Source organism: Lethenteron reissneri, unplaced genomic scaffold (genome assembly GCF_015708825.2).
Source record: "Lethenteron reissneri isolate LAM-NWPU_2019-01 unplaced genomic scaffold, ASM1570882v1 scaffold_1436, whole genome shotgun sequence".
Lineage (NCBI taxonomy): Eukaryota > Metazoa > Chordata > Hyperoartia > Petromyzontiformes > Petromyzontidae > Lethenteron > Lethenteron reissneri.
The window spans coordinates 51,266-77,101 of NW_026891153.1; the positions used below are offsets into that span (position 1 = coordinate 51,266).

The 25,836-nt window shown below is 53.0% G+C and overlaps 1 protein-coding gene across 1 annotated transcript; it reads left to right on the forward strand.

The window, feature by feature from the left end:
* Positions 1 to 1,639: 1,639 nt before the first annotated feature.
* LOC133362330 (protein LSM14 homolog A-like) lies at positions 1,640 to 7,921 on the forward strand. Its single transcript, XM_061581259.1, has 6 exons — positions 1,640 to 1,760; positions 2,282 to 2,439; positions 3,223 to 3,349; positions 5,175 to 5,399; positions 6,551 to 6,656; positions 7,813 to 7,921. Exons 1-6 carry the CDS (start codon positions 1,640 to 1,642, stop codon positions 7,901 to 7,903), a joined length of 828 nt encoding a protein of 275 aa, XP_061437243.1. The 3' UTR covers positions 7,904 to 7,921.
* The last annotated feature ends 17,915 nt before the right edge of the window (positions 7,922 to 25,836 follow it).

Sequence of the window (25,836 nt, forward strand, 5' to 3'; positions counted from 1 at the left end):
CACCTTCATTAACAGCAGCATCAACAGCAGCAGCATCATCAGCAGCAGCAGCATCATCATCAGCAGCAGCAGCAGCAGCATCATCAGCAGCAGCAGCATCATCATCAGCAGCAGCATCATCAGCAGCAGCAGCATCATCAGCAGCATCATCATCAGCAGCAGCAACATCATCATTAGCATCATCAGCAGCAGCAGCATCAGCAGCAGCAGCATCATCACCAGCAGCATCATCATCAGCAGCAGCATCATCAGCGTGAGTAGGTTAAACATTGAGTTTTGTAAGGGCACCACGGGGTGACCAGCCCCACCCCTCCCAGCCCCCACCCTCCACACCCAGCCCCACCTCTCCCCCCACCACCCCCCACCACCACCCCCCCACCACCACCCCCCCACCACCACCCACCACCACCACCCCCCACCACCACCCCCCACCACCACCCCCACACCACCCCCCCACCACCACCACCCCCCCCCCACCACCACCCCCCACCACCCCCCACCACCCCCCACCACCACCCCCCACCACCCCCCACCACCCCCCACCACCTCCCACCACCAGGAGGGGAGGGGGGCGAGGGGGGCGGGGGGCCGGAAGTGGACAAGAGGAAGTCGTCGGGCGAGGGGGGCGGGGCGAGGGGCGAGGGGGGCGGGTTTGGGGGTGAACTCAAGTGACCCGACAGACGTTGAGCGCAATTCTTTGTTTATTTCGGTAAAGTCGCGTAGATAGGGATCAAAATGTTAATAATAAAAATAATAAAATATAAAAATGTAATAAAATACAAAAAAATAAATTAACAAATAAATAAATAATGCCCCCGTTGACAGGAAGAGGGAAAAAAATCCCCTCCCCCACAATTTGGCGCCCTTTGCACGACGCGACTCGGTGAGCAGCTCAGTTCAAACGGCGTGAACACGCGGGGCGCATCGTGGGTGGTGATCACCACCAACATCAACAACATCAACAACATAATCACCACCAACAACAACATCATCAACATCAACAACATCATCAACAACATCATCATCAACATCATTAACTACATCATCAACAACATCACCACCATCAACATCACCACCAACAACAACATCAACAGCATCATCAACAACATTAACTACATCATCAACAACATCATCAACAACATCACCACCATCATCAACAACATCATCACCATCATCAACACCATCATCACCACCACCATCATCAACACCACCATCATCACCACTATCACCACCATCATCACCACCATGACCCCCCCTCCTCCTGCCCGGCCCCACCCTCCCCTCTCGTCGTCTCCCGCAGCTAGAACCGGCGGCGGCTACGAGCAGCAGCAGGAGCAGCAGCATCATCATCAGCAGCATCATCAGCAGCAGCATCATCATCAGCAGCATCATCATCAGCAGCATCATCAGCAGCATCATCAGCATCATCATCATCAGCAGCATCATCATCAGCAGCATCAGCAGCAGCATCATCAGCATCATCATCATCAGCAGCAGCATCATCAGCAGCATCATCAGCAGCATCATCAGCATCATCATCATCAGCAGCATCATCATCAGCAGCATCATCAGCAGCATCATCAGCATCATCATCATCAGCAGCATCATCATCAGCAGCATCAGCAGCAGCATCATCATCATGCCCACGTGGACGCTGTGCTTGGGCAGCAGGACGAGCTTGATCTCCATGGCCGGCATCCGCTACGAGGGCACCCTCAGCGGGGTCAACTCGGACGACTGCACCGTCGCCTTGGCCAAATGTCACGCACGGGGGGGTGGGGTGGGGTCACGGGTCAAAGGGGGTGAGGGCTTAAACAGCAGGACGGCTGCTTGCGTTGTAGCCGAAACGTCGTGAGAATTCTTTTATGTTTTATTTTTTTTATTTTATTACTTCCCTTCTACGTGATGACTTTACCGAAAGAACCAAGAAGATGAATCCCTGCAGTCACGAAAGCTTTAAATCGAAAAAAGTCAGTGACTGCTTTAGTGTTAAAATACGGTGCTGTATTTTTAGGATAGTGTGTTTACAATATCATTTTACGTAGATATCCACATTCACTTAATATTTTTCTTCCGCAAGTTTTTATTGAAAATGCAATATTTGACATCATCTCAAAAACCCGCCGTGATGGACAAACACCGACGCCAGGGTTGGGATGAAAAGCGCGACCTCCGATAGACACCAGGCGAGGTGGTTCACTTCTCACCACCGTGGCGCCCACACACCCACCACCACCACGGCACCGTTAGTGGCGTTAGCGTCGTCTTTGTGCGTGCGCAGTGCGTGTGTGCGGCACGGAGGGTCGCCCCGCCGAGCGCGCCGTCGCCCCTCGCGAGGAGATCTACGACTACATCATCTTCCGTGCCAGCGAGATCAAGGACCTGGCGGCGTTGGGGTGCCCGCTCTCTGCTCTGCACCCCCACCTGGCCGTCGTGCAGGTGAGAGGGGGGCAGCCATTCTCTTCGCCGCCAAACTGGTTGGTTACTTTAGCGGGCAGGACCCCACCGAGATATTTAACTCTGATCATTGGTTGTTTACCCTGTAATCTGGCAACAAAACTGACACCTTTTTTTACAAGGAGTCGTGTTTGCATTGACCACAATACCTGTGGTCGGAATGCAAACGAAAAACACAACTCTGATAATGTATGCACTGTCCTTGAAATTGATTGGTCCACACCCGAGACAGCTTTCCTTAGAGCCTAGTCTCACATGGAGTTGGTCCAGATGACGACAAAAGGCGCACAACTCAAAGACAATGCACCATCAGAGTATGAGAGCTCGGGGTAAGCATTTACACCATTGGAACCTCATTTGCCAGTAGAAAAATATGATAATTGTTTTTTTACCCTTCTATCTGGCAACAAAACTGACACCTTTTTTACGAGGAGTCGTGTTTGCATAGACCGCAATACCTGCAGTTGGAATGCAAACAAAAAACACAACTCTGATGATGAATGCACTGTCCTTGAAGTTGATTGGTCCACACCCTAGACAGCTTTCCTTAGAGCCCAGTCTCACATGGTGTTGGACCAGATGACGCCAAAAGGCGCACAACTTTAAAAAAAGGTGTCAGTTTTGTTGCCAGATAAAAGGGTAAAAAAAACAATTATCATATTTGTTGTTACCGGCAAATGAGGTTCCGATGGTGGTGCGTAAGATGCTGGACAGGCTACGATTGATCCCGTCGCTGCGTGACCACCCACCCTCGCCCCCGTCCAGTCCTCCTCGCCACCACGGGGCGCCCGCCCCCTGCGGGACACGCAGCACGGAGCCCGCCCCCTCGTGCGGGACACGCAGCACGGAGCCCGCGGCGGCCACGGGGGCGGCACGCGCGGAGGAGCCACAGGTACGGGCGGCGCGGTAAACGCTGGGGATGCAAAGGTGGCCGGGCATTGTACCGACCGCCCGCCCGCCCCCCTCTTGTGCCACAGCCTTTGCAGGTGCTCGCTAACGGAGCTTAGCCTGACGTCGTACGGAAATCCGATGTTTTTTTATTTAAATCCTTTATATTAAGTTCACTTGCTTGCGCGCTTCGGACCGTGCAAATCTTTCGGTCGTTTTTTAACCCACTTCCCGTGATGCAATCGAGCTGATATTTTGCACACAGACTCGTTGTGCGTGACAAGTAATGTTCGTGAAATTTTTTTTCCAAAATTTTACACTTTTTAGGACAAAAATATATTTAATTACCAATTTCTTAATGCTGCCACGCAATCATCTGACCCATAGGTGGCAGCCATCTCAAGCCAGAGGACGAGAGGACTCTAGCCGCCACGCATATAAAGGATTTATAGTGAAAAACTTAGTTTTTACGGGTTATACTTGTTTAAATCCTTTATATTAAGTTAGCTTGCTTGCTTGCGCGCTTACGACCATGCAAAATTTTTGGTCGTTTTTTAACCCACTTCCCATGATCCGATCGAGCTGACATTTTGCACACAGACTCGTTGTGCGTGACAATTAATGTTCGTTAAAAAAAATTAATATTTAATTTAAAATACCAATGTGATAAAAATGAAACTCTTACTCAAGAAAAACAGAATTGAATAATAAAATAAAACCGATGCCACGCATATAAAGGATTTATAGTGAAAAACACATGCACACACACACACGCGCACACACGCACTCACACACACACGCACACACGCACACACTCACACACTCACACGCTCACACGCACACACGCACTCACACACACTCACGCACACACTCACGCACACACGCACACTCACACACGCACACACTCACTCACGCACACACGCACACTCACATACACTCACACACACACACTCACACACTCACACACACACACTCACACACTCACACACACACTCACACACACTCACACACACTCACAACAACAACAACCGCCATTCGCCACTAAGTGGCGGTGACGTCACCACGATGCTTGTGCCAAGTGCACCTTGAGGCCACGTGAAGTGTCGAACGCCCGCTGGCAGGAGGTCACGGGGCAGACCCAGGTGCCACGGGTCGACTGACCGAGATGACTGGCTAATGCACCACCTGTGCCCCCTACTGTACCAACTTGCTGTGCTTTAGCCACCCGGCGCTCCGCTCGTTGTTGTGAGCGTCGCTCCTCCGCCCTCCGTTGTTGTTGGAGGGCGACTGCCTCCAACTGCCCAGTAGCGTCCTTCACGAGCCTCCTCCACTGAGGCCGATCTTGACACCGCTGGTACCAGTCATCGGCAAGTCCACTCAGCTCCACGTCCTCCTGTACCACATCACTCCATCTCTTCTCCAGCCCGTGCCGCGCCCGTCTAGCCCCCTCGATCCGGCCGAACAAAAGCTGTTTAGGCATGCGGTTGCTGGGCATGCGGGCTACATGACCCAGCCAACGCAGCCTTGCCTGCCGGAGGAGCTCACTGATGGGACTTTGCCCAGATCTTTCAAGGATTTGTGAGCTCCTCACACAATCCAGCCTGGTTAAACCCAGGATGGATCGTAGGCAGGCCAGCCTACACACACTCACTCACACACACTCACACACACTCACACACACTCACACACACTCACACACACACTCACACACACACTCACACACACACACACACTCACTCACACTCACGCACACACACTCACACACACTCACACACACACTCACACACACTCACACACACACTCACACGCAGCTGCACTATCTCCCACAGCCGCAAGGAAGAGCGCCACGGTGGAGCGGGGGGTGCAGACGTCCCCCCAGCGTCAGCAGCGACGGTGTCGGAGCACGAAGCGGATTGCCGCCCAGACTCCCCGTGGGGCCCCGGAGCCGTGCGTTGAGTTGGACGCGGAGTTTGACTTTGCGAGCGCCAACGCGAAGTTGGACCGGGAGGCGCTGGACAGGGAGTTCCGGGGCAGGGAGGCCAAGCGGAGAGAAGGTGGGGCACTCACTCACACGCTGCCGCCACTGATCAACAACTAAGTCACGTAGGTAAAAAATTAAAATTAATAAAAGTAAAATAAAAAAAAAATAAAAAAAAATCACGACGTTTCGATTAATTTTAATTTTTCTGCTGTATCGTCAAAATAGAAATCTTGTCACTCAATTTTTAGAAACTTCCCAATGTGGTACCCACTGCAAACTTGGTAAAGCTGCGTCATACTGGGGTGGGGGAACTCACTCACTCACACGCTGCCGCCACTCAACAACTCACTTCGTCCTCCGCTGCTGTATCGGCAAAATAGAAATCTTAGTAGTAGGTTTTTACCCTTTTAAACTGGTACAAAACTGACACCTTTATTCAAGGCATCATGTTTGCAATAACCACAACACAAGTAGTCAACAAAGCAAACAAAAAGAAGCAACTCTGATAATGATAATAATATGCACTGTCCTTATCATCATTATCAGAGTTGCTTCTTTTTGTTTGCTTTTTTGACTACTTGTGTTGTGGTTATTGCAAACATGATGCCTTGAATAAAGGTGTCAGTTTTGTACCAGTTTAAAAGGGTAAAAACCTACTACTATATTTTGCCAATGGTAAAAGAGATCTCATAGAATAGAAATCTTGTCACTCAATTTTGACACACTTCTCAATGTGGTACCGACTGCAAACTTGTCATCATCACGGTGGCTATGAGATGTTAACTACCTCGCCTGGTGTGCAGGAGGGCGTGGGTTCGATCCCAACCCTGACGATGCCTGCTGCTGTATATTTGGAGTTTGTGTGTTTCTCTCATCATCATCATCACGGTGGCTAGGAGATGTTGACTAACTAAATTACCTTAAAACCGTTGGAATACCTTATGCCAGTAAAAGTGTGTTGACCATCTTCTTGGATCTTTCGGTAAAGTCATCACGTAGAAGGGAAATAATAAAATAATAAAAATAAAACATTAAATAATTCTCACGACGTTTCGGCCACAACGCAAGCAGCCGTCCTCAGGCGAAGACCAGGTCTGTCGAGGAGACAGCGTCTGAATGTGTGTTGACCAGTGGAGTCTGAGTTGGGTGGGGGGGGCGGATCTTTGTGTGTTTAATTGTCCAGGCCACCCCCTCACTTCTGCCGTTGCGTCTCCCCTTGAGCAGCGGACAAGCTGAGGGGTCCCCGCACGAGCTCCCCCGTCTTCCTGGACGGCTGCTTCTACGACAAAACCAGGAGCTTCTTTGACAACATTTCCAAAGACGGCGGGAGGTAACGGCCGCCTCTGCCACTCGCTCGTGGTGTGTGTGTGTTCTTGTTGGATCTCCTCGCCTTCAAGTGCAACGCCTGCTGGGGGAGGCGATGGGGGAGGCGGCAGTACAGCAAGCGGGCTCCGTCTCCGTCTGTGCGGAGATGGTGTTGCTGTTCCACCCCCACCCCCCACCTCGTGTATAGAAACTCACAAACGGAGTTGGCCTAACCATCCCATTATAGGATGACAGAGCTTGGGCAAATTGTTTGTGCCGTTCCTGGCACATCTGGAAAGTTTGGGCGTCGCAAAAATGTGTGACGTTAACTTGAATCGGCGCGCCAAAAAAAATTGCACGCCGCGTGAATTGCGTAGTTGCACTTGATTCGGAAAAAATCCCAGCCCCGAGAATAAGAGAAGGACGTGCAACTCTTTGACTGGGCACCAGACGAACATTTGTCTAGACGCAGGATGGCGTGGAGCCGTGCAGAGACCTCTCTGATGTCGGGTTTAGACCATTGGAACATCATTTGTCAGCAGTAGCAGAATATGATCATTGTTTTTTTACCCTTTTATCTGTCAACAAAACTGACACCTTTTTTACGAGGAGTCGTGTTTGCATTGACCACAATACCTGCGGTCATAATGCAAACAAAAAAGACAACTCTGATAATGTATGCACTGTCCTTGAAGTTGATTGGTCCACACCCGAGACAGCTTTCCTTAGAGCCTAGTTTCACATGGGTTGGACCAGATGACGCATTATGGCTGCAGGTATTGTGGTCTATGCAAAGGTGTCAGTTTTGTTTGCCAGATAAAAGGGTAAAAAACCAATTATAATATTTTTTGCTGGCAAATGAGGTTCCAATGGTAGCCATTTGCCACCCTGGTGCGGCCGGGTACGGGTAGGCCGTGAGTCACTGGTGAGTCACCGTTTGTCACTCATTTCGGGTAGGGTACGGGTAGGGAACGGGTAGGGTACGGGTAGGGTACGGGTAGGGTACGGGTAGGGTACGGGTAGGGTACGGGTAGGGTACGGGTAGGGTACGGGTACCCGTTTGCGACCCTGGTGCGGCCGGGTACGGGTAAGGAATCAAAACCCATCTGCGACCTCTGACCAGCCGTGCTCACCCCCCCACCCCCCGCCCCTCCCCCCTCCTCCTCCTCCCGCCCCGCCAGGAACTGCCGCGTGACGTTGGCGGAGCAGCGGCGCCTGAACGTGGCGACGTTCGGGGCGGACCTCCCCTCCTCTGGCCGAGGTGCAGCCTAGACAGGTGACGACCACGGTGACGGTGACAGCAGCTCGGCTTATTGGAGAGTATATTTAGTATATTGATGATACTGATGTAGTTTATATTTTAGTTTTTTTACGTGGTGGCTTAGTTGCTGCAGCTCCCATACTATTAACATTCCTTCCCTTTCTAGATTTGAAGCTTTCGTGACTGCAAGGATTCGTATTCTTAGGTTTTTTCGGTAAAGTCACGTAGGTAAAAAAAAATTTTTATTAATAAAAGTTACATAAAATAAAAATCACGACGTTTCGGAGGCAACACAAGCTTCCGGAAGCTTTTTTTATTTAACTTTTATTAATTTAAATTTTTTTACCTACGTGACTTTATCGAAAAAAACCTAAGAATATGATTCCTTCCCTTTATTAATGCTACCCCTACTCCCTCCCTTTGATGCTGCTAATCCTGCATAATATGACTTTGAAACCCCCCGCCCACCTCCTACACATTCCACAAGTAGTGACTAATCCCATATCTGAATTTCCTATAAATATACTACATTCATCTGTTGATATGTGAGTCCCTTTGTCAAGGCGCTCTTCCTCCTCTAACCCAGCTTAAATATACGCTGCCAAGCTTAGTGGTGTTCATTCAGACGCTGTCTTTCCGGCTGCAACACGATGACGGAAGTCTGTTGATGTTGCTTGTGAGGTTCTCCTCGTGAGAACACGCTGCTCCTTGGAGGATGAGAGAGAGACCATTTGACGGGGTATGCCGATAGCATAAAAATGAGATGCGACGGACGGAGCAAATCTGAGATCAGATTTGAAATCGGCACCCTGAATTTAGTCCAGAACAGCTGCAAAAGTCCAGGCCAGAACTACATGTTGTTGTTTTGTTTTGTTGACCAGTGTGATATAATTTGCGTATTATATCGTGAACAACTTCTAAATCAAAGAGCGCTCGCACAGCTGCGTGGGTCTCACCCGGTGAGATAAAGATGTGGAGGAGTTTGTTTCAAACGGCAGTCGCTTGTCAACGCTCTCGTGCCCCACGTTAGAGTTTGGATGACACGGAGAAATCTCGGCCACAATCGCCAATTCTCCAAGTGACAATCCAGCCCTTTGCGGGGTTTGACCACGATCTGTCGTGTTGCTTCTTGACGTCGCTAATGCTGCTTACTGCTGCTGTTGTTGTTGTTGCAGGTTGCAGAGAACCACAGCTCCCACCCAGAGCGTACACATATCGGGGGTTTATTTGATTTAAAAAAAAATGTTGTTGGGTCTGAAGAAACGTTACGTTAAGGACTGCATGTGGGTTTCGATTTAAAGATTCTTTCGTGACTGCAGGGATTCATCTTCTTGGTTCTTTCGGTAAAGTCACATAGAAGGGAAATAATAAAATAATAAAAACATAATAAAATACAATTCTCACGACGTTTCGGCCACAACGCACGCAGCCGTCCTCAGGTGAAGAACAGGTCTGTCGGAAAGACAGCGTCTGTCTTTCCGACAGACCTGTTCTTCACCACAACGCAAGCAGCCGTCCTCAGGTGAAGAACAGGTCTGTCGGAAAGACAGCGTCTGTCTTTCCGACAGACCTGTTCTTCACCACAACGCAAGCAGCCGTCCTCAGGTGAAGAACAGGTCTGTCGGAAAGACAGCGTCTGTCTTTCCGACAGACCTGTTCTTCACCACAACGCAAGCAGCCGTCCTCAGGTGAAGAACAGGTCTGTCGGAAAGACAGCGTCTGAATGAACACACCAAGCTTGGCAGCAATATACACAGCAATATACGCTGCCAAACCTGGTGGTGTTTCATTCAGACGCTGTCTTTCCGACAGACCTGTTCTTCACCTGAGGACGGCTGCTTGCGTTGTGGCCGAAACGTGGTGAGAATTGTAATTTATGATGTTTTATTATTTCCCTTCTACGTGACTTTACTGGAAGAACCAAAAAGTCTGCATGTGGGTTTTGTTAATTGATACGCGATTCTTGCAATGTTTATGGTGTGTACACAAGGTATACACCGCGTTTGGTTGAACACTTTAGACGTTTATAATTTTAAAGAAAGTTTTGAACTTTAGTCTAATGGGTGAAGGTAAAACATGTCTGTTAAGTCGGACTTTAAATTGTCTCCTGAAATGGGTGCTTTTGTGCGACCGGTCTTAATCTGAAATGAGCATGGACATGACAATTTAATTGAGTTGTGTTTGTATTTCACAAGGCGGCATTAAATGTTGCGGAATTTATATTGGCGCATTGGCCGTGGTGAAGTGTCTGGCGAAGATTAAAGTTGACCGGCTGTTGGCTTTGGAACATTGCTCCTTTGAATTTACTGCGTTGCTTTAGATTGCTAGTGTGTGTGTAACGGGTTCCGGAGACACTTGTAGAGGTAACTTCTTTATGACAATACAACACTCCAACAGTCCTGATACTCTGTTACAGCCTAGGTACACAGCCTAGGTACACAGCCTAGGTACACAGCCTAGATACTCTACTCTGGCTACGCTTTGGAACTCGCCCTCACAAGTTCGTAGAGTCGGGAGTTCCAGAGTCCCACCACTCGCTCTCACAACATCCCAGGGTCTTCAGATGGCTGGTCGTGGGTCTTGGGTCTTGAGCTACGACTGGCCCTGATCGTCCAGGGAGCTCCCCTTTTATGCCCAGTCCCCAACGAGGGGTGGGGCCGTGTGCGCCCCCAGATATCCCACAGAGCACACACAGCCCCCCCCCTTTGGCGGCGCCAAGGGGATTAAGCGCCTGGGAACCCAACGCCTGACGCCAAGAGGCTTAAGCGCCTGGCCCACCCAGGGTCCCAGAGCCCCCAGCAGCCCCTCCCTTCTTATGTCACTACATTACCCCCCTCTACGTAGCCTCCAGCCGACCCGGCTGTCAAAAAAAAATACAATTGTACAATAAATTATTTGTTACCCATCAGAATGAGTGTGTGACAATCAAGAAAAAAAAAATGAGAAGAAAGCGCCTCTCCCCCTCCTGTGGTCACGCGTATATAAAAAAAAACTCCAGGCCACCGATGCAGAACAACACTGTATAAACACATATATCCAGGATGAACGCACGCCCCAATCGCCCACTATACATGATGGCAAGGTGAGTGGCGTCGCGTTGGGACGAGAGTTCGTGGGCGGGGGTCATGAAAATCGTTTGAGTTTTGAGCGAGTCGGAGTGGCAGGTCCATCGGTCGCGACGGAGGCGGGAGGGGACCGACGACCCGCTGTTGCGCTTGTGTCCTGGGTCGCTGATCCCGCGGGCAAGCTTGTTCCCGCTTGGTCGGCCGTGGCGGATTTCATTCCCAAGGCACCTGAGGGCGGGACAGCGGGACCTGCCCGAGAGTTAGAAGCAGCATCATCGCGGCGCGGCTCGTCAGACATGTCGCGCTCTCGGCCCCGGAGAAGTGAAGGAGGTGTGTAGGGTTGAATGTAAGGTTTTAGACGTGACGGGTGCACGAACCAACGTCGCTTGCCATGCTGGATCCTGACACACTGCGGGCGGAGAACGCGAATAATAACAACCGGGCCTCTCCAAGGCTTAAGCAGTTTTGAGGAAGTAGCCAATGGTACCTGCGGGCAGTGAAGCCAGGCACGGTCCCCTTCTACCCAAACGTGGCGGGACGTGTGGAGATTCCGCAACCGCTCGTTGGCAAGCTGACGGGCTTCTGAGTTATTTTGAGCAGCCTCCCGGGCATCCACGAGATGACGCACATTAGCACGGATGTGGTCGGCAATCTTAGCCTTAGGTGCGGGCTGTTTAATGTGCAATTGTACGTCGATTGGGGGGCAAACCTCCCTACCATACATAAGATAGAATGGCGAGTACCCCGTGGCAGCATGGGGCGCCATTTTATAGGCGGCCAAGACACCAGGTATGTGGAGATCCCAATCAGTCTGTGACTCAGACACCTGGTGGCTTAGCATGGAGGTAAGTGTCCTATGTAATCGCTCGACCATACCGTCAGTCTGGGGGTGATATGGCGAGGTGCGAATTTTGTGTGTCCCTAGCAGGTTGCACACATCCCGCAACTGGGTGGAAGAGAAATTTTTCCCTTGGTCGGTCAGCAGTCGTTCGGGAGCACCCTTATCCAGGACGTAGCCCTGGAAAAAGGCTTCCGTAATGGCTGCTGCAGACTGGTTGGGGAGTGGCCAGGCCATGGCCCATCGGGTAAAATATTCGACCCCAACAAAAAGGTACTTACTACCCCGAGGAGTAGCGGGAAACGAACCCAAAATATCCAATGCGACGATCTCATTGACCCGGGAAATCTTAATGGGTTGGAGCGGCGGGCAGGACGGCCTAGCAGGTGGTTTCCGCCGTGCACATTCTGTGCAACCTTGCACAAGATCAGCCACATCGTTTGCAATGCCCGGCCAGAAAAATTCCAATTGGATTTTAGCTAGTGTTTTCTGAACACCCAAGTGCAAGAGGCGACTGTGGGTTTCCCACACAAGTCGCCCCCGCAGGGAGGTGGGCACCACCAATGTGTGGGATTGGGACCCCCCATCCCAATGCATGAGGACGCCTTCCCGGATGACATATGATACGGGGCCCCCCTGCCCCCTGTGACCCTCGGCATCTCTAGCGCGGCGTCTCAATTTGAGGAGGGAGACGTCTTCCATCTGAAGATGTCCCCAGTCGTCCAACCTGAGGCCCAGCAATGCGTCCTGCGGAACTTGCGTGGAGGGATCCCCGTGGTCCCCGACCCCATCCCCGGCCGCGGCCGCAAGGGATGGGGGCGGTACCCCGTCAGGCTGCCTACAACGCCCCGCACCCAAAAAACAAGCACAGCGCCCATTGGTCGGCAGTCGCGACAACCCGTCGGCGTTCCCGTGTTGAATCCCCTTGCGGTAAATGACAGTGAACGCAAAGTCCTGGAGGATCTCGAGCCAACGCGAAAGTTGTCCAGATGGTTGGTCCACTCGCAAGGCGTATTGTAGTGCCGCATGGTCGGAGCGTACTGTGAAATGCCTGCCATACACGTATGGTCTGCACTGCTTTATGAAAAAAACGATAGCAAGCAATTCGCGGCGCGTCACGCAGTAACGTTGCTCCGCGGGCGACAGCACCCTGCTGCCATAGGCGACGACGCACTCCACTCCATTGACAATTTGCGACAGCACCCCTCCAATTCCGGTGTTGCTGGCGTCTGTATTCAGAATGAACGGAGTGGTAAAATCTGGATAAGACAGGATAGGAGCATCGACCAGTGCTTTTCGGACGGCATTGAACTATGCCTGTTCTAACTCTCCCCAGCGGAATTTGACCCCTTTGGCCGTTAATGCGTGGAGGGGCTTCGCGATGGATGCGAATCCCGCAACAAATCGTCGATAATATGAGGCGAAGCCAATAAAACTCCGCACCTCCCCAACAGAGGTAGGAGTTGGCCATGAGCGCACGCAATTTGTCTTTTCGGGGTCTGTGGCAATTCCAGAGCGGCTGACAATATGGCCCAAATAACGAACCGAATCCCTCATGAGGTGGCACTTTTGCGGTTTGAATTTGAGGTTAGCCGCTCGCATTTTAAGGAAAACTGCCTTCAATCGCGTGAGGTGTTCATCAAAAGTTTTGCTGAACACGATTACATCGTCGAGGTAGATTAGGCAGGAATCCCACTGGAGCCCAGCGAGGACCAGCTCCATCAGGCGCTGGAACGTCGCCGGGGCCGAGTGAAGACCCATGGGAAGTCTGTTGAATTGGAACAGTCCCTGCGGCGTGCGAAAGGCCGTCTTTGGTTTGGATGCGTCATCAAGGGGTAGCTGCCAAAACCCCGAGAGGAGATCCAAGGTGGAGAAGTAGTGCGCACCTGCTAAGGCATCGAGCGACTCGTCCATCCTGGGAAGCGGGTAGGCGTCGGCCACAGAAATCTTATTAAGTTTCCTGAAGTCAACACAAAAGCGGAGGCTCCCGTCGTGCTTCTTAACAAGAACGATCGGCGCCCCCCATGGGCTCTTTGATGGCGCAATGACATCGGCCGCCAACATATCGTTGACGGCCACCTGTACATGTTCCTTTTCGGCCGGGCTCAACCGGAATGGGTTTTGACGAATTGGAGCGGCATCACCCGTGTCGATGTGGTGGCTTAGCAATTTAGTGCAGCAAATGTCGAATTTGCTTTGACTGAAAACGTCGGCGAAATCGCTCAGCAGCGTGCGTAATTTAGCATGCTGTAATGGTGACAAATCGGCAGAAGTGGAGCAAAGCGCGTCGAGCCATCCTGTGTCAGGACCTGGCTTGGCAACGGAAGAGGACTCGCCCCCTACGTGACCCACGATCACATCTTCTGGCGGGGCTGGCGTCGCGTGAGCAAGCACCATTCCCTGACAGATAACGGCCGTTTCCAATCCCGCGTTAAGGACCTGGATAAAGGGGTCGTAGTCGCTTCGCACGAGTGTTTGTGCACACACGAGGTCCGACACCCGCTCAGCTGAACGCGAAGGCCCGATCACAGCACCCCCCATGAACGCGTCGTAATCAAGGGGTTTACGAAACCGGAGGGGAACTAACATCTGAGAGCCTGGAGGAATGTGAATTGTGCACGCCGCCAACGCCTGCACCGTCGTAGATGCGGAGTTCAACCGAGTGGGTGTGGGTAGGAAGGCCATGCGTCGGCCGGAGGGGAGCTCAATACACCCTTTGTTAATGAGAATTTTAATGGGCATCTTCCCCAAGAAATCTGTTCCGAGGAGGCACGGAACGGCGAGGGTTGATGAGACCAAAATGGGCCCAACTAATTGGACGTCAGCAATGCGGATCTGAGCATTGATCCGTCCGGTGATGCCCAACGAACCCCCATTTGCGGCATAGCATGGCACATCAACTGGCTGCAAGGGACGGCATGTATCGGGCAGAATGTTATAAATTATGTCTGAAATGATGGTCGCCAACGCACCCGTATCGATCAACATACGAACATCAACGCCCTCAATGGAACCCACTACGGCAGAGGACCCTGCCGCCGCGGCAACGACCCTATGGGCCAACTCGGACCATTGACCTGGTCCGAGCGCCTGGTTGTTCAATGATGGGCCCGAATCCCCCTCCTCCGAAGCATGACCCCCCTGTGTGGTGTGAGGGTGCGTGCTTGTTGTAAGTGGGGGCCGAGAGTGCGAGGTGTCGTGACTCGCCTGGGTATGCCGAGGATACGGTGGTGGCCGAGGCGCCGGAGGTCCTGAAGTCCGGCGTCGGGGGACCCGGCAGCCGGACGCCACATGGCCCCGAAGGCCACAGTTGTGGCAGACGATGGACGCCCCATCCTGGCGCGAGATTGGCCGGTTCCGCTGGTGGTGATCTCGCTGGGATCGCCAGTTGGACGATCCGCGATTTTCTGTTGCCGCGAAGGCCTGATGAGGCTCCGAATGCACGTCATAGGCTTGTGCATCAGGTGGGCCTGCGCAGGCGGCGATGGTCGTGTCCTCATCGCAATGTAGGTGTGCTTGGATGCACCTAGCAGCACGTAGCGACGTGAAGTCGTCGTCGTCGGCTGTCGGCATGGCAACTCGAAGCTGGCAGGCCAAGCTCATGAGCTTCTGCAGCACGAGTGACTCCACAGCGTCTTCATCCATGCGAGGGTAGGCAACCCGCGCCATGGCCAGCAGCGCGCTGCGGTACCCCATCGCCGACTCGGAGGCCTTCTTCCTTCTCGCATCGAAGCGGTGACGTGCTTCGGACGGGGGTCCATAAATCAGCCGTATCTGATGAAGGGCATCCGTGAGCGTGGCACGTTTCGCCCGTGGCACCGCAAGGAGTGCTGCGAGGGAGTCGTCGTCGAGCATGGCCGGAAGGCCCTGGAGCGCTTCATACTCCGACCAGCCGGACGTCTCTATAAGAGAGACGAACCGGCGTTCGAATGCTGCCCACTCACCTCCCTCTGAAGAAAATGCCTTGAGTTCCGGCAGGCGTTGGTGGACGTGAGCCCCGCGCTCGTTGCCTGGCAACTCGGCTGAAGCTGGTTTCGCGTTCCCAGCCCTGTCACTCGGCGGTGAGGGACGCAGCGCTGATGACGCGGCGTCGTCGGGTTGGCACACGCTGGGCCAGGAAGTGACGTCGCTCCCAGCGGTCATTGCTCCCCCAGCAGAAGTGACGACACACCCGGATGTATTTGCGGCGGGAACGGCTGCCATCTTTGTGTGGGAGCCGGCGGAATGGCGCGGCCGCTGCACCGCCTCTCTCCCTCCTCTCTCCGCCTGTGAGTGACGCATGTCGTCCAGGATGGAGACGGTGGCGTGGAGCAGCTCGGTGAGGCGAAGCAGCGTTTCCTCCATTGCTGCTCCCTATGCTGGAGGAGGATCGGCAGGTGTGGTGGACGACTGCTCAGCCGGCGGTGCGGCGTCGTTGTCGGCCCGAGTTGGCTGCCCCGTCGCCGCTTGCTCCTCAACATCGCCGTCAGGACTGAAGGTACGTGGCTTACTTTTTGTCTCCAATCCCACTTCTGACACCAAATGTAACGGGTTCCGGAGACACTTGTAGAGGTAACTTCTTTATTACAACACAACACTCCAACAGTCCTGATACTCTGTTACAGCCTAGGTACACAGCCTAGATACACAGCCTAGATACTCTACTCTGGCTACGCTCTGGAACTCGCCCTCACAAGGTCGTAGAGTCGGGAGTTCCAGAGTCCCACCACCCGCTCTCACAACATCCCAGGGTCTTCAGATGGCTGGTCGTGGGTCTTGGGTCTTGAGTTACAACTGGCCCCGATCGTCTAGGGAGCTCCCCTTTTTATGCCTAGCCCAACGAGGGGTGGGGCCGTGTGCGCCCCCAGATATCCCACAGAGCACACACAGCCCCCCCCCCCCCGTTGGCGGCGCCAAAAGGATTAAGCGCCTGAGAACCCACGCCTGGCGCCAAGGGGATTAAGCGCCTGGCCCTCCCAGGGACCCAGAGCCCCCAGCAGCCCCTCCCTTCTTATGTCACTACATTAACCCGTTACAATAGCAGCAGGAGTAGCAGTAGTAGCAGCAGTAGTAGCAGCAGCAGCAGGAGTAGCAATAGTAGCAGCAGTAGCAGCAGTAATAGCAGCAATAGTAGCAGTATCAGCAGCAGTAGTAGCAGCAATAGTAGCAGTAATTGCAGCAGTAGCAGTAGTAATAGCAGCAATAGTAGCAGTAGTAGCAGCAGTAATAGCAGCAATAGTAGCAGTAGTAGCAGCAGTAATAGCAGCAATAGTAGCAGTAGTAGCAGCAGTAATAGCAGCAATAGTAGCAGTAGTAGTAGCAGTAATAGCAGCAATAGTAGCAGTAGTAGCAGCAGTAATATCAGCAATAGTAGCAGTAGTAGCAGCAGTAATATCAGCAATAGTAGCAGTAGTAGCAGCAGTAATAGCAGCAATAGTAGCAGTAGCAGCAGCAGCAGTAGTAGCAGCAATAGTAGCAGTAGTAGCAGCAGTAATAGTAGCAGCAGTAGCAGCAGTAATAGCAGCAGTAGTAGCAGCAGTAATAGCAGCAATAGTAGCAGTAGTAGCAGCAGTAATAGTAGCAGCAGTAGCAGCAGTAATAGCAGCAGTAGTAGCAGCAGTAATAGCAGCAATAGGAGGAGTAGTAGCAGCAGTAATAGCAATAGTAGCAGTAATAGCAGCAATAGTAGCAGTAGTAGCAGCAGTAATATCAGCAATAGTAGCAGTAATAGCAGCAGTAGTAGCATCAGTAGCAGCAATAGGAGCAGTAGTAGCAGCAGTAATAGCAATGGTAGCAGTAATAGCAGCAATAGGAGCAGTAGTAGCAGCAGTAATATCAGCAATAGTAGCAGTAATAGCAGCAGTAGTAGCATCAGTAGCAGCAATAGGAGCAGTAGTAGCAGCAGTAATAGCAGCAATAGTAGCAGCAGTAATAGCAGTTGTAGCAGCAGTAATAGCAGTAATAGTAGTAGTAGTAATAGTAGCAGTAGTAGCAGCAGTAGTAGCAGTAGTAGCAGCAGTAATAGCAGCAATAGTAGCAGTAGTAGCAGCAGTAATAGCAGCAATAGTAGCAGTAGTAGCAGCAATAGTAGCAGTAGTAGCAGCAGTAATAGCAGCAATAGTAGCAGTAATAGCAGCAATAGGAGCAGTAGTAGCAGCAATAGTAGCAGTAGTAGCAGCAGTAGTAGCAGCGATAGGAGCAGTAGTAGCAGCAGCAGTAGTAGCAGTAGTAGCAGCAGTAATAGCAGCAATAGTAGCAGCAACACTAGTAGCAGTAGTAATAGCAGCAATAGTAGCAGCAGCAGTAGTAGCAGTAATAGCAGCAATAGTAGCAGCAGTAATAGCAGCAATAGTAGCAGCAGCAATAGTAGCAGCAGTAATAGCAGCAATAGTAGCAGTAGTAGCAGCAGTAATAGCAGTAGTAGCAGTAATAGCAATAGCAGCAGTAGTAGCAGCAGCAGTAGTAGTAGTAATAGTAGCAGTAGTAGCAGCAGTAATAGCAGCAATAGTAGCAGTAGTAGCAGCAATAGTAGCAGCAATAGTAGCAGTAGTAGCAGCAGTAATAGCAGCAGTAGTAGCAGCAGTAATAGCAGCAATAGTAGCAGCAGTAGCAGCAGTAATAGCAGCAATAGTAGCAGTAGTAGCAGCAGTAATAGTAGCAGCAGTAGCAGCAGTAATAGCAGCAATAGTAGCAGCAATAATAGCAGCAATAGTAGCAGTAGTAGCAGCAGTAATAGCAGCAATAGTAGCAGTAGTAGCAGCAGTAATAGCAGCAATAGTAGCAGTAATAGCAGCAATAGGAGCAGTAGTAGCAGCAATAGTAGCAGTAGTAGCAGCAGTAGTAGCAATAGTAGCAGTAACAGCAGCAGCAGTAGTAGCAGTAATAGTAGCAGTAGTAGCAGCAGTAGTAGCAGCAGTAGTAGTAGCAATAGTAGCAGTAGTAGCAGCAGCAAAAGGAGCAGTAGTAGCAGCAGTAATAGCAATAGGAGCAGTAGTAGCAGCAATAGTAGCAGTAGTAGCAGCAGTAGCAGCAGCAATAGGAGTAGTAGCAGCAGTAATAGCAGCAATAGTAGCAGTAGTAGCAGCAATAGGAGCAGTAGTAACAGCAGTAGTAGCAGCAATAGGAGCAGTAGTAGCAGAAGTAATAGCAGCAATAGTAGCAGTAATAGCAGCAATAGTAGCAGTAATAGCAATAGTAGCAGTAGTAGCAGCAGTAATAGCAGCAATAGGAGCAGTAGTAGCAGCAATAGTAGCAGTAGTAGCAGCAGTAGTGGCCGCAATAGGAGCAGTAGTAGCAGCAGTAGTAGCAGCAATAGTAGCAGTAGTAGTAGCAGCAATAGTAGCAGTAGTAGCAGCAGTAGTAGCAGCAATAGGAGCAGTAGTAGCAGCAATAGGAGCAGTAGTTACAGCAGTAGTAGCAGCAATAGGAGCAGTAGTGGCAGCAGTAATAGCAGCAATAGTAGCAGTAATAGCAGCAATAGTAGCAGTAATAGCAATAGTAGCAGTAGTAGCAGCAGTAATAGCAGCAATAGGAGCAGTAGTAGCAGCAATAGTAGCAGTAGTAGCAGCAGTAGTGGCAGCAATAGGAGCAGTAGTAGCAGCAGTAGTAGCAGCAATAGTAGCAGTAGTAGCAGCAGCAATAGGAGCAGTAGTAGCAGCAGTAATAGCAGCAATAGGAGCAGTAGTAGCAGCAGTAGTAGCAGCAATAGTAGCAGTAGTAGCAGCAGCAATAGGAGCAGTAGTAGCAGCAGTAATAGCAGCAATAGGAGCAGTAGTAGCAGCAGTAATAGCAGCAATAGGAGCAGTAGTAGCAGCAATAGTAGCAGTAGTAGCAGCAGTAGTAGCAGCAATAGGAGCAGTAGTAGCAGCAATAGTAGCAGTAGTAGCAGCAGTAGTAGCAGCAATAGTAGCAGTAGTAGCAGCAGTAATAGCAGGAATAGTAGCAGCAGTAGCAGCAGTAATAGCAGCAATAGGAGCAGTAGTAGCAGCAGTAACAGCAGTAGTAGCAGCAATAGTAGCAGTAGTAGCAGCAGCAATAGGAGCAGTAGTAGCAGCAGTAATAGCAGCAATAGGAGCAGTAGTAGCAGCAATAGTAGCAGTAATAGCAGCAGTAGTAGCAGCAATAGTAGCAGTAATAGCGGCAATAGTAGCAGTAGTAGCAGCAGTAGTAGCAGCAATAGTAGCAGTAGTAGCAGCAGTAATAGCAGTAATAGTAGCAGCAGTAGCAGCAGTAATAGCAGTAGTAGCAGCAGTAATAGCAGCAATAGTAGCAGCAGTAGCAGCAGTAACAGCGGCAATAGTAGCAGCAGTAATAGCAGTAGTAGCAGCAGTAATAGCATTAGTAGCAGTAGTCAGCGTCGCTGCGCTACGAAGCTGGCGACCAGAGGCCGATTCCCGCCCACGGCCACCAACACCAGTGACGATTATCTGAACCGGTCCTAAGCCTCCTCTAGGTCGACTCAGCATAAAATGAATATCCGCTTCAGTGTGTGTAGACGTCAGCACTGGGGAGATGAAGGCAGCAGGACGGGCGTGATGCTGTCCACCCACCCCGGAATTCATGGGTGCTACTCGCCAACAGCTCTTGCCCCGACGGCATGTTAAGGCTATTTGGGGGATCTTTGTATTTGTGTATAGAAGCACTTGCCACAAAAGTTTGTTGAGGTTCTACGGAGATCGTCGTCTTTGTATCACTCACGTGTCTGTGTATCTGGTATTTGAAACGCCAATAACGGTTGAGGTGACAGCTGCTCACTACTCGGTAACCTGCAGTGCCACTGTAGCGTCACCTCCCTGGGGAAACGGCCGGGGTCAAGGAGAGGTCAACACGGATCAAAACGACAGATTGGGAAGGACCAATCGGAGGGTTCCACAAAGGAGCGTGGGATTGGACAGGGCAGCCACGAACCGGTATGAAAGGGTGAGCGCTGAGAGCGCGAGGCAGTTCTCCCTACATGAAGACCGAAGCCCCTGGGCTGAAGACAGCTGGGACCCTGGGCCAAGCCTGGCAGGCCTTCTAAGGGCTGCAAGGCTCAGCGTGACCAGGGGTCGGGGACCTACCGAGCCAGCGGTGGGTCAGTTAGCCTCCCCTAGGTTCCAGCCGGAGGGCGCTAGGGTAGTGGGTGAGGGGACCGTAGACCTCTTGTGTGTTAGGGACCGTGTCGGAGAAAAGACAATAAACAGTGTGGGCCTCAAAGGAGTTTATTCGTCTGTAATTCAAAACACGACGGTTGTATATTTGCTTGGCTTGGCTATACCCCCCCCGTGCCCCCCCCCTCGTGCCCCTCCCCCCGTGCCCCCCCCCGTGCCCCTCCCCCCTTCTCCACCCCCTCCATGAACTCGTGACCTGCTCCAAGGCAGCCTCACACCCACGTGATGCCCACTCTTCCACAAGGAGGGCAACGGCCAGGCAACGTTCAGTCCACGTTCAGGCAATGTCTAATTCGCTCGTCCAGTCTCTCACAAGGAGGGCGACGTCCAGGCAACGTTCAGGCAACGTTCAGGCCACGTTCAGGCAACGTCTAATTCGCTCGTCCAGTCTCTCACAAGGAGGGCAACGTTCAGGCAACGTTCATGCTCAGGGGCTCCCCCCCCCCCCCCCCCCCCCACGATCAACGGCCCAGAGCACGGGGTTCATGGATACACCTGGCATTGCGGGCTAGGATTTGGGGTTAGCGGTTAACAGGGGTTAGAGGTGAGCGTAGTTAGGAGTTTGCGGTTAAGGGTTAGAGGCTTGGGGATAATGGTTAGGGGTTAACGGTTAGGGGATAACTGTTAGGAGATAACGGTTAGGGGATAACGGTTAGGGGTTAACAGTGGTTAAGGGTTAAAAGCTAGGAGCTAGGGGTCAAGCGACCAACCGCGGGGTTGTAACAAGGGGAGTGCGGCCACAGAAATGCACAAACCCCCCAAAAAGAACAACTCCACACGACACCTGTCATGGCCGCCCCATGCCGTGACATCAGCCACGCTGGGGGGGGGGGGTTAACGGGAGCCTGGGGGACCGCGTCCATGTGACGCGGGCGGTGTGGGGGGGGGGGGGGCAAATCGCTGCGACCTCTTGGTCCTCAACACACCTGGGGATAGAGATGCATGCGTTAGTGATGGTGGTGGTGATGGTGGTGGTGATGGTGGTGGTGATGGTGGTGATGGTGGTGAGAGTGGTGGTGAGATTGGTGGTGATGGGGGTGGTGGTGATGGTGATGATGGTGGTGATGGGGGTGGTGATGGTGGTGATGGTGGTGATTGTGGTGGTGATGGTGGTGATGGGGGTGGTGATGGGGGTGGTGATGATGATGGTGGTGGTGAGAGTGGTGGTGATGGTGGTGATAATGGTGATGGGAGTGGTGAGAGTGGTGGTGATGGGGGTGGTGATGGTGATGGGGCTGATGGGGGTGGTGATGGGGGTGGTGGGGGTGGTGATGGTGGTGATGGGGGTGGTGAGAGTGGTGGTGATGGGGGTGGTGATGGGGGTGATGGTGATGGGGGTGATGGGGGTGGGGGTGATGGGGGTGGTGATGGTGGTGATGGTGGTGATGGGGGTGGTGATGGTGGTGATGGGGGTGATGGTGATGGGGGTGATGGGGGTGGTGATGGTGGTGATGGTGGTGATGGTGGTGATGGGGGTGGTGATGGTGGTGATGGTGGTGATGGGGGTGGTGATGGTGGTGATGGGGGTGATGGGGGTGGTGAGAGTGGTGGTGATGGGGGTGGTGATGGGGGTGATGGGGGTGATGGTGATGGAGGTGATGGGGGTGGTGAGAGTGGTGGTGATGGGGGTGGTGATGGGGCTGATGGGGGTGGTGATGGGGGTGGTGGGGGTGGTGATGGTGGTGATGGGGGTGGTGAGAGTGGTGGTGATGGGGGTGGTGATGGGGGTGATGGGGGTGATGGTGATAGGGGTGGTGATGGTGGTGATGGTGGTGATGGGGGTGGTGAGAGTGGTGGTGATGGGGGTGGTGATGGGGGTGATGGTGGTGATGGGGTGGTGATGGTGGTGGTGATGGTGGTGATGGTGGTGATGGGGGTGATGGGGGTGGTGAGAGTGGTGGTGATGGGGGTGGTGATGGGGTGATGGTGGTGGGGGTGATGGGGGTGGTGATGGTGGTGATGGGGTGGTAATGGTGGTGATGGGGGTGGTAATGGTGGTGATGGTGATGGTGGTGATGGGGGTGGTGATGGGGGTGATGGTGGTGGTGATGGTGATGGTGGTGATGGGGGTGGTGATGGTGGTGATGGGGGTGGTGATGGTGGTGATGGTGGTGATGGGGGTGGTGAGAGTGGTGGTGATGGGGGTGGTGATGGTGGTGGTGGGGGTGATGGGGGTGATGGGGGTGGTGATGGTGGTGATGGTGGTGATGGGGGTGGTGATGGTGGTGATGGTGGTGATGGGGGTGGTGATGGTGGTGATGGGGGTGATGGGCGTGGTGAGAGTGGTGGTGATGGAGGTGGTGATGGGGGTGATGGGGGTGGTGAGAGTGGTGGTGATGGGGGTGGTGATGGTGATGGGGCTGATGGGGGTGGTGATGGGGGTGGTGGGGGTGGTGATGGTGGTGATGGGGGTGGTGAGAGTGGTGGTGATGGGGCTGGAGAGGGGGGTGATGGGGGTGATGGTGATGGGGGTGATGGGGGTGGTGATGGTGGTGATGGTGGTGATGGGGGTGGTGAGAGTGGTGGTGATGGGGGTGGTGATGGTGGTGATGTGGATGATGGTGATGGGGGTGATGGGGGTGGTGATGGTGGTGTAGGTGGTGATGGGGGTGGTGATGGTGGTGATGGTGGTGATGGGGGTGATGGGGGTGGTGAGAGTGGTGGTGATGGGGGTGATGATGGGGGTGATGGTGGTGGGGGTGATGGTGGTGGGGGTGATGGGGGTGGTGATGGGGGTGGTGATGGGGGTGGTGATGGGGGTGGTGATGGGGGTGATGGTGATGGTGGTGATGGTGATGATGGGGGTGGTGATGGGGGTGATGGGGGTGATGGTGGTGGGGGTGATGGTGGTGGGGGTGATGGGGGTGGTGATGGGGGTGGTGATGGGGGTGGTGATGGGGGTGGTGATAAGGGGGTGATGGTGATGGTGGTGATGGTGATGATGGGGGTGGTGATGGTGGTGATGGGGGTGATGGTGGTGGGGGTGATGGTGGTGGGGGTGGTGGTGGTGAGGGGGGGTGGTGATGTTGATGGTGGTGATGGGGGTGGTGATGGTGGTGATGGGGGTGGTGATGGTGGTGATGGTGATGGTGGTGATGGGGGTGGTGATGGGGGTGATGGTGGTGGTGATGGTGATGGTGGTGATGGGGGTGGTGATGGTGGTGATGGGGGTGGTGATGGTGGTGATGGTGATGGTGGTGATGGGGGTGGTGATGGGGGTGATGGTGGTGGTGGTGATGGTGGTGGGGGTGATGGTGGTGGGGGTGATGGGGGTGGTGATGATGGTGATGGGGGTGGTGATGGGGGTGATGGTGGTGATGGTGATGGTGGTGATGGGGGTGATGGTGGTGGGGGGGGGGTGGTGGTGGTGATGGGGGTGGTGGTGATGGGGGTGGTGATGGTGGTGATGGGGGTGGTGATGGGGGTGATGGTGGTGGTGATGGTGATGGTGGTGATGGGGGTGGTGATGGTGGTGATGGGGGTGGTGATGGTGGTGATGGGGGTGGTGATGGGGGTGATGGTGGTGGGGGTGATGGTGGTGGGGGTGATGGTGGTGGGGGTGATGGGGGTGGTGATGATGGTGATGGGGGTGGTGATGGGGGTGATGGTGGTGATGGTGATGGGGGTGGTGATGGTGGTGATGGGGGTGATGGTGGTGATGGGGGTGATGGTGGTGGGGGTGGGTGGTGGTGGTGATGGTGGTGGTGATGGTGGTGGTGATGGGGGTGGTGATGGGGGTGGTGATGGTGGTGGTGATGGGGGTAGTGGTGGTAGTGATGAGGGTGATGGTGGTGGTCATGGTGGTGATCGTGGATGTGATGATGTTGATGGTGATGATGGGGATGGACGTGATCATGCGTCTCCCGCCCTTCCTCCCTCTTTCCCCTCCCTCTCCTCCCCCCTCCTCCCTTCCCCCCTTCCTCCCTCTCCCCCCTCCCTCTCCTCCCCCCTCCTCCCCCTGACTCCCTCCTCCCCCTGACTCCCTCCCCCCTCCCCAGGCCCACCAGTCCCTCCCCCCGTCTCCCTCCCCCCCAACATCTCCCCCCCCACGTCTCCCTCCCCCCCAACCTCTCGCTCCCCCACATCTCCCCCGTCTCCCCCCCCAACCTCTCCACCCTCCCCCACGTCTCCCCCTCCCCGTCTCCCTCCCCACGTCTCCCCCCCTCCACGTCTCCCTCCCACCACGTGTTGGTCAGCTGGTTAAACAAATCAACACGAAGCTGCCTCCTGTGGTTGCTGGCAACTGCAGGCTGCTCACACAGTGGCACTCGTTTTGTCATCCGCTGTCGGCTGAGCAGACCCCCAATCTGGATTCGAACTCGTGTCTTTCTGACCGTGAACAGGGCGCTTTAATGACAGGGTTACCCCCTCGACACACACACACGCTCCCCTGTTGTTGGTATAAACATTCACGGAACCAACGTCCATTTGAATTCACCATGTGAATTTAGCAGCAAAAATCTGATATTTAATTTTAAACTGGAGGGATCCGATGCGCTACAAAGCGAGTGCAAATGAGACATTCCTGAACTCGCGAGTTCTCACCTTTCGATTTAAAGCTTCTTTCGTGACTGCAGGGATTCATCTTCTTGGTTCTTTCGGTAAAGTCACGTAGAAGGGAAGCAATAAAATAATAAAAATAAAACATAATAAAAATAATTCTCACGACGTTTCGGCTACAACGCAAGCAGCCGTCTTCAGGTGAAGAATGAGACACTGCCAAGCTAGGAGCTTATATATATACACGTGACTTTACCGAAAGAACCAAGAAGATGAGTTCTCACCTGGTTACAACAAAATCATTTTAGCGATGCACAATCTGCTGCTGATGCTGTGTGCCCCTTAATCCGCACGCACGTGCCACAATTAACAATAATTAATTACATTCCTCCCAACAATGTAATCAATGATGT

Bases quoted from the DNA above. Each gene is read 5' to 3' on its own strand.
- LOC133362330 (XM_061581259.1), top strand. From the start codon at position 1,640: ATGCCCACGTGGACGCTGTGCTTGGGCAGCAGGACGAGCTTGATCTCC. The intron at 2,440-3,222 runs GTGAGAGGGGGG...GCCCCCGTCCAG, and splicing joins CCCACCTGGCCGTCGTGCAG to TCCTCCTCGCCACCACGGGG. The intron at 5,400-6,550 runs GTGGGGCACTCA...CCCCTTGAGCAG, and splicing joins GGAGGCCAAGCGGAGAGAAG to CGGACAAGCTGAGGGGTCCC.